At 36.0% G+C, this 12,045-nt stretch overlaps 1 protein-coding gene across 1 annotated transcript; it reads left to right on the top strand.

Annotated features, from left to right (window-relative positions):
* Positions 1-7,892: 7,892 nt before the first annotated feature.
* Positions 7,893-9,366, top strand: LOC125596402 (receptor-like protein 32). Its single transcript, XM_048771551.1, has 2 exons — positions 7,893-8,334; positions 8,855-9,366. Exons 1-2 carry the CDS (start codon positions 7,893-7,895, stop codon positions 9,364-9,366), a joined length of 954 nt encoding a protein of 317 aa, XP_048627508.1.
* Positions 9,367-12,045: the final 2,679 nt, after the last annotated feature.

Below are 12,045 nucleotides of genomic sequence, written 5' to 3'. Positions count from 1 at the left end.
AAAGTATATTTATACTCTAGGGTTAATTAATCTAAATTTAGGGCTTAGAGTTAAGGGATGGAGTTTTGAAGATATGATTTCAATTAAAAAATGAAAAAATAAATATTAAAATTTTCAAAATATAAAGTCTATTTTGGTATTTTTTTTAAAGTTATTTTTGTGACAAAAACTTGAAAAAAAAACTATTTGAGAGAATTGTTGATATTTGATGAAATAACGGCAAGAAGCTATTCACAGATAAAGACATATAATAGCATTCATATCTTTATATAGACACACTTTCACGAAGTTTCACCATCACATTACTTGTCTTCTCCCAAGATATTTAAAGAGGTGGAAACTCATGAGCTTCATTCACACATGGTTCCATGTCTTTTCCTCTTGTTCATTTCACAAAAACATGTGTGTCCTAGCATTGCCGCTTTTACAAAGACAGTCCACACCTTTTGTTTTGGGTTACAATTTAGTAGAGAGCGACAAAACATACTATTTATAAAATGGAAACACACAAACCATGCAAGAAAATCAATTATTTCTGTGCAAAATGACACTTCAGATAATGCTGATGGAGCTCATGGCATGTAAAACATTTATCTGTAAAAGTCAAAGAGCATTTCATGCAACGTCAAGGAAAAGAGCTTAAGCCTTTTGTATATATATACATACATACGCAGAGACTAGAGATCCACACCACTACAAGAAAACAGCGGTATTCTGACGGACGTTCCGACGGAAAATGAATTCCTCGGAATATACCGAGGCATTTCCGAGGCAATTCCGAGGAAACACAAAATTTTGTTTCCTCGGAATTCCGTCGGAATATTCCGACGGAATTCCGAGGAAAATTCATTTCGTCGGAATATTCCGACGGAATACCGAGGAAACTAGTATTCCTCGGAAAAAACCGATGAATTCCGAGGAAATATTATAGACGTTAGAGAGCCGTTGGAGAGCCGTTGGGGGATTTTAAAAATTCCGAGGAAATTCCGACGAACTAGCCGTTTGCATCGGAATTCCGTCGGAATTTCCTCGGACCGTCGGCAGGATTTCAACTATAAATACAAGCACCCCTCTTCCTCTTCATTCACACCATATCTTCATCCTCCCTCTCACTTTCTTTACACACGAATTTGATTCATAAAAAACATGTCTTCTTCAAATTATTTTCGTTCTTGGATCGATCGACCTCATTTGGATCCGAACACGAGATTGCTTACGGAAGAATACCAACAAGGTATAACCGAATTCATGGGGTTAGTTCACCGACAACCGGAAGCAAAAACAGGTATGTTAAGATGTCCTTGCTCTAATTGTAAAAATAAAAAAGTTATTAAAGAATGGGATGTTTGGACTCATTTATATTTGAGTGGGTTTACACGAAGTTACAAAATTTGGTATCATCATGGAGAAACTGATTATGAACTTGGTAGTACTAGCGAACCTCAGCCAGCGGTTAGATTAGAAGATCCAATTAGAACGGATGTAGATTACGGTGTAGGTACTGAGCAGATGGTAAATGATCATTTTAGAGGGGAAGATTTACCCAATGCCGAAGCTAGGAGATTTTATGATATGTTGGATGCTGGAAAGCAACCATTGTACGAAGGTTGCAGAGATGGTCATTCAGCTTTATCATCTGCTACAAGATTGATGGGCATTAAGACGGATTATAATTTGGCTGAAGACTGTGTGGATGCGATTGCTGATTATGTAAAAGGTATTCTACCCGAAGATAATGTAGCTCCTTGCTCATACTACGAGGTTCAGAAACTTGTAGCTGGTCTTGGTTTATCGTATCAGGTAATAGATGTATGCAGAGACAACTGCATGATTTATTGGAGGGCGGATGAACAGCGGGTTTCATGCAAATTTTGTGGGAAGCCTCGTTATAAAGATACGAGTGGAAGAGTTCCAGTACCATATAAAAGGATGTGGTATTTGCCTTTGACGGAAAGGTTGCAGAGGCTGTATCTGTCTGAACGCACAGCGCAACCAATGAGATGGCATGCGGAGCACTCAACAGATGGTGAGATCAGACATCCTTCAGATGCAAAAGCGTGGAAGCATTTCCAATCAAAGTATCCCGACTTTGCGTATGAGAGAAGAAATGTCTACCTTGGATTATGTACTGATGGTTTCAGCCCGTTTGGCAAGAGTGGAAGACAGTATTCTCTATGGCCAGTCATTCTTACACCATACAACCTACCCCCAAACTTGTGCTTGCGACGAGAGTTTTTGTTTCTCTCGATTCTCGTTCCCGGACCAGAGCATCCTAAGAGATCACTTGATGTGTTTCTTCAGCCACTAATATATGAGTTGCAACAACTATGGGCTCAAGGTGCTGAAACATACGATGTTTCGTGTAAAGAAAACTTTCAAATGCGGGCAGTACTAATGTGGACAATAAGTGATTTTCCAGCATATGGTATGTTATCTGGATGGACAACGCATGGAAGGCTATCATGTCCATATTGTCAAGATAACACTGATGCTTTCCAACTAAAACACGGAAGGAAAACGTGTTGGTTTGACTGTCACAGGAGATTTCTACCACCAGATCATCCATATCGTAGAAGTAGGAATTTGTTTACGAAGAACAAGAGGGTGTTTGACAGTCCACCTCCGGAAATTCGTGGGAAAGATTTGAAGACACAACTTAGAGATTTTGGTGCAGAAAGGACGCCAGACGTCGGTGGACATGAGCGTTTTCCGGTAGATGGTGTTGGAAACCTACATAACTGGCACAAAAAAAGTATTTTTTGGGATCTGCCATACTGGGAGGATCATCTACTAAGGCATAATTTAGATGTCATGCATATTGAGAAGAACTTTTTTGACAATCTCATGAACACGATCCTTAATGTTCAAGGTAAAACAAAGGATAATTTGAAGTCAAGACTCGATTTAGTCGATATATGTGATCGTTCAGAACTTCATGTTGATGAGAGTGGTAGGGCTCCTTTTCCCATATACCGACTTGATGCAGCGGGAAAGGATGCGTTCTTTGACTGGATTTCAAACGATGTGGAATTTCCAGACGGTTACGCATCTAATTTGCGTAACTGTATCGACAGAAAGGAAGGAAAGTTTACTGGCTTGAAAAGCCATGATTGCCATGTAATGATGCAGCGCCTCCTTCCGTTTGCCTTCAAGGAACTATTACCACGAAATGTTCATGAAGCAATTGCAGGGATAAGTGGTTTCTTCCGCGATTTATGCACAAGATCAGTGACGCTTGAAGGTATTGAAAATTTGAAGACTAACATAGTTGTGATTCAGTGCAACCTTGAGAAGATATTTCCTCCCTCATTTTTTGATGTTATGGAGCATCTTGTTATTCACCTGGTAAGAGAATTGGAACTTGGTGGTCCTGTGCAGTATAGATGGATGTATCTGTATGAGCGGTATATGTTCCATTTGAAGAAGATGGTGAAAAATTTAAGTAGGGTGGAAGGGTCTATAGTCGCACAGATGATCAATGAAGAAACTTCAAACTTTGCCGAGTACTACTTTCCAGCAGAAGTTCAGACCAAAAACAGAAGACCTGCTCGGCATGATGATAGAGGCGAACGGGCAACATATCATTGGAAGGTTCCAGACATTTTCACAGACGTTGGACGACTTAGCGGAAAACCAAAGGACCGTCGACTTACTGATCAGGAGCGCAGTCATTTGCAAACATATTTACTCACCAACTGCGAAGATGTTCTTCAATATGAAAGGATTTTCATGGCAGAAAAGCGGTTCGAATATAGATACGCCACAGAGGACGAACTAGAAGAAATGAAGCAGAGAGAATTTGGTGGATGGATGTTTACTTATGTGAGTGATGGTTTGGCAAGAGGTGAAACATTTGACGATTGGATACGCGAGATGGTCGTTGGACCAAACTTTGTTGTGAAGTCATATCCGAGATTTTGTACTCGAGGATATGCATTCACAACTCAGAAGAGGAGACGTTCGAGTACGACTTACGATGCTGGTGTTTGTTCTGCATCAGGAGATGATGTATACTACGGACACATAAATGAGATTTTGGAAATCAAGTATTTGGGCATGGTTGGATTGCGCTGTACTGTTTTCTATTGTGACTGGCACGACAACACTCCAGATCGAGGTGTGAGAACAGATGCATTTGGTGTTACATCAGTAAATTCAAGACGGAAGCTGCAATATTATGATCCTTTCATTCTTGCTTCTCAGGCCGATCAGGTTTGTTATATCAAGTACCCCCGGGTAAGGAACAGAGATGATCCATGGGTTACTGTTACAAGACTCAACCCGAGAGGCCGAGTTCAGGGAAGTTCTGAGCTGGAAGACCCACTACAACCAAGCACAGCCGGCAACTTAAGTGCAGCAGAAGATTTAGGTGGAGTTGGCCTTGTAGTCGATTTAACCGACTTCGGAGAAGAAGCCGCCGTTCACGTAGAGGATGAACCAGTGATTGGAGAGTTTCACCAAGATCCAGATTCAGATTCATCTGGTGATGACGACTCGGAAACAGACTAGCGTCGACCTTTTTTTTTTTTTTTTTTTAAAGGAAAATTCCGAGGAAATTCCGAGGACAGATAGGTTTTCCTAATCCTCCCCCATAATCATGTAAGAACCCTATCCCACTCTTTTAGGTTAGATTTGTATGGTTTTTAAGTAGATTTGATGATTTTGGAATGAGATTTATAGATTTTGTTAGGGTGAATGGTAGATTTATAGATTTTGTTAGGGTGAATGGTAGATTTTAGTTTTTATTAATTTTGTGGTTATAAAAATCGAATTTGAAATTATATATATATATTGAAAACGTTTTTTGTATATAAAATCTATTTTTTACATTTAAAATTCATTTATATATTTATTAAACATTTTTAAAATCTATAAACTTTTTTTAAGATTAAAAATCATTTATATAATATTTAAAACATTTTTTTTGTATTTTATATGTAAAATATAAATTTCTATATTTATTAAACATTTTTAATATTATGAAAACTATTTTTGTAATTATTTAACATTTTAAACATTTTTAAAACTATTTTTCGTAATTATTATGTTTTTGGGATTTATTTAAACTATTTTTAAAATTTTTAAACTATTTTTTTAATTTACAGGTCTAATGATGATCAGATCCGGCCTCGCCAGCGTCGTAGCCGGGGTGGTATGGGGAGCCAGTCTCGGGGTTCTTCCAGCCATGTTCAGGATTCCGTTTCGCCCCACAGCTCATACCATACATCTCCCTCTCCATTACTCGCTCCTGCTGCTCCCGCTCCCGCTGCTGCACCCGCTCCTGGTCCCGCTGCTGCACCCGGTCCTCTGGGAGTGATGAGGGTTGCGGAGTTGGTTCGACAGCCCGGTCGTGACCATCTTCCCTATCTCACTGAGTATCCACATGGACATGGTCAAACATGGTAATTTAAACTTTTATTTTTTAAACTATTTTTTATTTAAACTATTTTTTTATTAATAATTTATTTTTTTTATTAGGTTCAACCGATCCGGGAATGGGATCAGCGCATGGATCAACCGTATGATGTACTCGGCCCTCGACAGCGGACATCCGACTTTCACTCACTTCCCTGTCGAGAAGCAGCATCTGTGGTTTCAGCAGTTTGCGGTAAGTATTCTAATTTTTAAATTATATTTTTTATATTATTAAAACTATTTTTTGTAATTATTAAACTATTTTCTATATTTATTAGACATTTTAAATATTATTAAAACTTATTTTTGTAATTATTAAACTAATTTCTATATTTATTAGACATTTTAAATATTATTAAAACTTATTTTTGTAATTATTAAATTATTTTTTTAATTATTAAACTATTTTTTATTTATTAAAACGACGATTTTTGTAATTATTAAACTATTATATTTTTGTGCTTAAAAACTATTTTTAAACTATTTCAGCAAGAATTCAACTGGAATGCCGATGATACGCTCTCTATCTATCACCATTTTGTCCATAAAGTTATGGACAACTATGGGAAGGAGATGTACGAGTGGAAGAAGAAGTGGGAAGTAAACAAGGTAGTTTTTAATTTATTAACAATTTTTAATTTATTAAACTATTTTTAAAATTATTAAACTTTTTTTTTTTAAATTAAAAGGTCCCAAAGTCGATGAACGACACGGTCTGGAAGGAGTTGTGTGCGCATTGGGATAAAGAAGAGACGAAAGAAACTTCTTCCACCAACTCCAACAACCGCAGGAGCGACCGTAAAGGAAAGGGCATCTACAAGCATAACTTGGGTGCTCAATCTATTGCCACTCTGGCGGATCGCATGGTAAGCTCAACCGCTTTTTCTTCAATTATTTAAGTTTCAGAATTTTATTTTTTTGCATTTTCAAATTTCTAATGTTTGTCTAATTTATTTTTTTTCAAGGCGGAAGAAAATGAAGGCCACCCAGTTGATGATCTCGCCCTTATGAAAAGGGTGTATACCAACAAGAAGACCGGCCAGATTGATGATGGTCTTGTGAGGGACGTGGTCGACCTGGTCCAAACTCAGGTGTATGACGAAGTGTCTCAGCTTCAAACCGATGATGACGATTCGACGGCCTCGACCAACTTGTCTCGGGTTCGAATCAACGAAATCGTTGAATCGGTAAGTTTTTTTTTTTTAAAAGTTCAATTTAATTATTTCTTGATTTTTATTTTATCATCAATTTAAATTATCTAAACTTGGTTATTTATATTTCAGTCGGTTCCAAAGAAAAAGGGACGTTTGGTCGGTTTGGGTCGTCGCTCCCGGTCGGCTGCTCCTTCTTCTGCACCACATGCGTATGTTGATCCAGAAGTTCTTACGGCTCAGCTGAAGGACAAGGATGATCGGATATCTGCGTTGGAGACTCAGATGGCAGCTCAACAGGCGGGCTATGAGACCCAGAAGAGGCTGAACGAGCAGATGATGGAGATGATGAAGAGGATGTACCCGAACGAGACGTTCCCGAACATTCAAGACCCGTAGTTTTTTTTTTTTTCCAAAAACTCTGAATGTTTTATTTAATTTGAATATTATCTACTATGTTTTATTTTATGTTTTATTCAATTTTAATTTTAAATTTTAAAAATTTTAATTTTTAAAAATAAATTAATTTTAAAAAAAATAAATTTTTAAAAAATAATTTTTTTCAAAATTCCGAGGGAAGGGGTTCCTCGGAAAATTCCGAGGAACTTTCTCCCCTCGGCAAATTCCGACGAACTTTAAGTTCCTCGGAATTTTCTGAGGGAAAAAGTTCCTCGGAATTTTCCGAGAAACACCACTCCCTCGGAAAATTCCGAGGGAAGAAAGTTCCTCGGAAAAGTCCGAGGAACATTTGTTCCTCGGTATTTTCCGATAAACATTCCGAGGAATATTTCGTCGAAACTTCCGAGGATTGGACCATCGGAATTCCCTCGGTATTTTCCGAGGAAGCTTCCGACGAACTTCGTGTCCTCGGAGTATCCTCGGAATTTTGTTTCCTCGGAATTCCGTCGGAAAATTCCGACGGAATTCCGAGGAATTATGAATTTCCGAGGAGTTATTTCCGAGGACTTTTTTCGTCGGTATGTCCTCGGAATAGCGTTATTCCGACGACATACCGACGATTTTTTCCCTCAGTATCCCGATGTTTTCTTGTAGTGCTAAACTATTACATTTTCACTACTTTGAATACTTTGTTTCCAAAAGTATTCATAGAATGAGCTTTCTTTTTCGTTCAATCTGTTTCCTCTTCGTTTTAAACATTCTTAACACGTTTGCTTCTCCTACACGGCACTTGTGCCGACCCGACGAAAAGAATGCCCTTTTGGAGTTCGTGAATGAGTTTGAGATTCGGAATCTTGACGATGCTGTTTTTTCTAGTTTTTCTTATCCCAAGACGAACTCGTGGAGCAGCAAGAGTGATTGTTGTTCATGGGACGGTATCACACGTGCCATGCCAAGTCTGGTGAAGTGGTCGAGCTAGACCTAAGTTCCAGTTGCTTCCATGGCAAACTAAGTTCCAAAAGCAGTCTTTTTAAACTGCAAAGGCTCCGTGTTCTCAATCTTGCTTACAACGATCTCGTCTCTTCTGAGATACCTAGCCAGCTCGGTACACTCAAGGAGTTAACATTACTCAACCTCTCAAACACTTTGTCGTCTGGTACAGTTCCAACAGAGCTTCTTCATCTAACCAAGTTGGTGTCTCTTGACCTCTCTTCTAACTCATTATCAGCTCAAAAGTCATTTCTTAACAATCTTTCCCAGAATTTGACAAACCTAGAGGAGCTTAACCTAGGTCTTGTAGACATTTCTTCAGAAATTCCTCCAAATATCTCAAAACTATCCTCTCTCAAATCACTCTCTCTTGATGAATGTAACTTGTTTGGTAAATTACCAAGCAGTCTTTTTTATGATTCCTACTATACAATCCATTAACTTGCAAGGAAATCAAGATATGGTAGGATCTCTTCCAGAGTTTAATATAGAAATAACTCTCTTGTTTTCTTGGACCTCTCTTGGATATCCCTAGGTAACTTACCTGTCTCCATCAACAACCTTAAACACTTGACTACTTTGAAACTTGGGTTTTGCAATTTACATGGACAGATTTCATCTTCACTTGGAAACTTAACTAACCTATCCACTCTTGACCTTTCATCTAATTTTTTCAATGGTCATATCCCTTCTTCATTTGGAAATCTCCTCCATCTTACCTCTTTAGTCATTTCTTCTAATAGACTTAGTGGCCAAATCCCACCTTCCTTTGCCAATCTTAATCAACTTACTACCTTAAGTCTTGTTTCCAATAAGCTTAGTGGTAACTTTCCTCTTCCATGCATTACTCAATCTCACAAAGTTGTCAGAGTTATCACTGGTCAACAATCATTTCACAGGTACACTTCCTCCTAACATAAGTGCACTTTGCAACTTAGAGACCTTTGAAGCAAGTGAAAACATTTTCACTGGAACTCTCCCTTCTACTCTCTTCAACACCCCTTCTTTGACTTACATCGATTTGAAAGATAATCAACTCAATGCCATTCTTGAGTTTGGGAATATCTCTTCACCATCTAAGCTAGAAAGGTTATCACTTGGCAATAACCATTTCAAAGGGTCTCTCCCAATATCCATTTTAAGCTTAGTCAATCTTTACAGCCTTGACCTTTCTTATTACAACACGGGGATGTCAGTAGACTTTGGTTTCTTCTTATCACAACTCAAGGGTGTCATAGATATGGACATAAGCTATAAAAACACCACAAATATAGTTGACTTGAGTACCATCTTCCTACATCTCAAGTCCCTATCTTCACTGCAGCTGTCAGGGGTACATGTCTCGACCGCGAAAATGGGTTTAGTTTCCAATCTACCAACGAACTTAGGCACCTTGCACTTGTCAGGCTGAGGCTGTGATTGTGTTGTATTATTGTGAAAAAAATTTGATTTCAACTACATAGATTTTGCTCAACTTAAAGATACAAAAACTATTAATGATGATAATATTCATGCATTTATATACATATATATAATTTTTTTGTTACAGATGTGTAATTAGTATATCAATAATATGAAAAAGCTGATGTTCATAGTCAGACTACAACCGTTCTCCGAAGAGTTACTCTAACTTAATTGTTAAGGAGGTAATTTTCTATAAATAACTGTAGCACTTTTCTCTAAGAATTATTAGTCCAATTCAATTAAGCAATTTCAGTTTTTTTTTTTTTTTTTTTTCTACAAAAACTCTATTCTATATAGTGAAATTGAAATACAAGCAACATTATGAGCTGGACAAGTAGAACTATTTGAAGATATATATCGCGCTATGAAATGTGATAATATTGTTATTATCATGAAAGTCTTTTACCAAGAGATACCAAGGTGTAATTTTTTTATCAGCATCTTCTGAACTAAATTCTAATAAAAAATTTCAGCTATGATGATGGTTGATTGGTTAATCTTGGCCATATGATTGAAAATCTTTAAATAAATAACGAAGTTTATGGAGCTCGATATTAGTTAACATATATAATATATTTATGTTAACTTATATGAGTTAACTATATTTAATTAACATAAAAAATTAAAAAAAATAAGTATTTATTTATATATTTATTAGAATCTTAAATTCCATATTCTTAAAACCTACCACACCTCTCAATTCTAAACTCTTAGTATAGATTAGTTAACCTTAGAATTAAGTGTTTTTTTCTTTTTTTTTTTAGAAGTGAGAATAAAAAGGTATTAAGAATGTGGTATTTTTGTTAATTTCCCGTATAATATTGTCACTAACTAGATTGACCTTATTTAGCTTTTCAATTTTTTTCATTGTCAATTTTTACTTTAGAATAAAATTCGTATTAAAATACAACATATAAGAAATTTGTGATTCGTTATAACAAAAATGGTTGCTTACGAGTGTGGTTCTTTTAGTTATATATATTCTTCTACGTTTTAATTTGTGATTCTTCCTATATATTTTGTATTCTTGTCACATTTTAATTTGTGATTCACTATATTATGTCTTCTTACAGAAATTATGTTCAGAGTTTGTGTTAAGGTTTTTATATGAAGTTTTCTACATATTTTTTTGTAAGTTTAACACTGTGAACGTATTTGTTTAGTTTTAGCCTCACGAGTTATTTCTAGGACATAGCTAGTGTGCTTGAATCAGTCCCAAAACAATTAAACAACAACTTAGAAATTCCGATGCTAACCTTTGAATTGGAAGAAGCCACTCTTGGTCTGTTAATATCTCAAGGACGTTTAACTTAAGCTCCTTCGAGAACTCTTCTGATTGCTCATATATCTGTTCATGCTTTTCCTGTGTAAATAAAAATGTCCATCTCTACAGGTTCAGTGGAAATGTGGAATCTGAACTGGAGAAATGGACAAACATGATTGACTAAAACAAACACAAACATGAAACTGAAGATAACAAGATTTAGAAACACTGAGTTGTAATAATTTGTTCTTCATATCAAAAACCCATCATCTCTTCTGACCATTAAATGTACCACAAGCCATGGTCCATCTTTAATATCCCCAAAATGTGCATATAAATATAACAATTTAAGTCTTCAAAACGTATTTTATGCTTATTATTGAACTTCACATACTATAAATGTTTTCTGAAGAAACGATTTTCATTATTTTGAATAATGTAACTTAGGTAGTTAATATTTAAGATCAACAGAGAAAAAAATGCACCGAGCTCAGACCAATGCACAGAGCTCAAACAATGCACATATTACACATGTTGTTATTAATGTATTCTTCAAACTATGCACAAAATGCTAAGTAAATTAAATTATTTTCCGATACTTTCAGTCCGCGCAAGACGAAGATCTCTACCTAGTTACCTTATTATTTACTATAGCTAGCAAACAAGTTTCGGATGTCAAATCCTACCGCAATCTCAGGTTATATTTCACATTATTCAAATAAAATTTCTTCCTTTAATTCTGTACCAAATTAGTTTTTTTTTGTTCTCTCAAAAATATATTTAATACTTTTTGTCCAAACAAATTTTTTTTTTTGACAACAGTCCAAACAAATTTTATCTGTTTACTTTTTTTTTGGTAGTATTTGATTTTATTCCATAAGTCTATTGTTATTGAGGTGCCATAACAAAAGAAAAGAAACATGATTGTTGATTACAGAACAAGCAAAAGCCGTTCAATTTCACTTTTTGCACAGATAATCTAATGGTAAACTGAAAGTGAGTGTGATCGAGTCCAATCGTTAGTTCATTTACACACTCGCGTAGCTTTCTACACACACGCGTAGCTTCTAATACGATCGAGATCCAATCATTACGTAAATATTATTACATGAGATACATTTTTATTACAATATTTTGGTACATATATCTTCTAATACCAAACTGGAATGATAATTTAGCTGAAAGACAAACAAAAGAAAACTCAAATTCATAAACATTAAGTAGTTTTACAGGAAAACAGAAGGAAGAAAAGCACGCTAAGGAAGTTTTTGCCATTTACTCACCAACTTCGCAGTGTTTCCATTTTCCTCAATGTAAAGTCCATCATTTTTAGCAACAAATGAGAGTAATCCTTTTATCCTA

The sequence above is a fragment of the Brassica napus genome, unplaced genomic scaffold (genome assembly GCF_020379485.1).
Source record: "Brassica napus cultivar Da-Ae unplaced genomic scaffold, Da-Ae ScsIHWf_1204;HRSCAF=1723, whole genome shotgun sequence".
Taxonomy (NCBI): domain Eukaryota; kingdom Viridiplantae; phylum Streptophyta; class Magnoliopsida; order Brassicales; family Brassicaceae; genus Brassica; species Brassica napus.
The sequence above is the reverse complement of the archived record's forward strand: the minus strand, read 5'-3'. Positions and strand labels throughout refer to the sequence as shown.

Excerpts from the sequence above, each read along its gene's own strand:
- LOC125596402 (XM_048771551.1), top strand. The coding sequence starts at position 7,893 with ATGGGACGGTATCACACGTGCCATGCCAAGTCTGGTGAAGTGGTCGAG. Across the intron at positions 8,335-8,854 it reads ATCACTCTCTCTTGATGAAT|GTACACTTCCTCCTAACATA; the intron begins GTAACTTGTTTG and ends ATCATTTCACAG.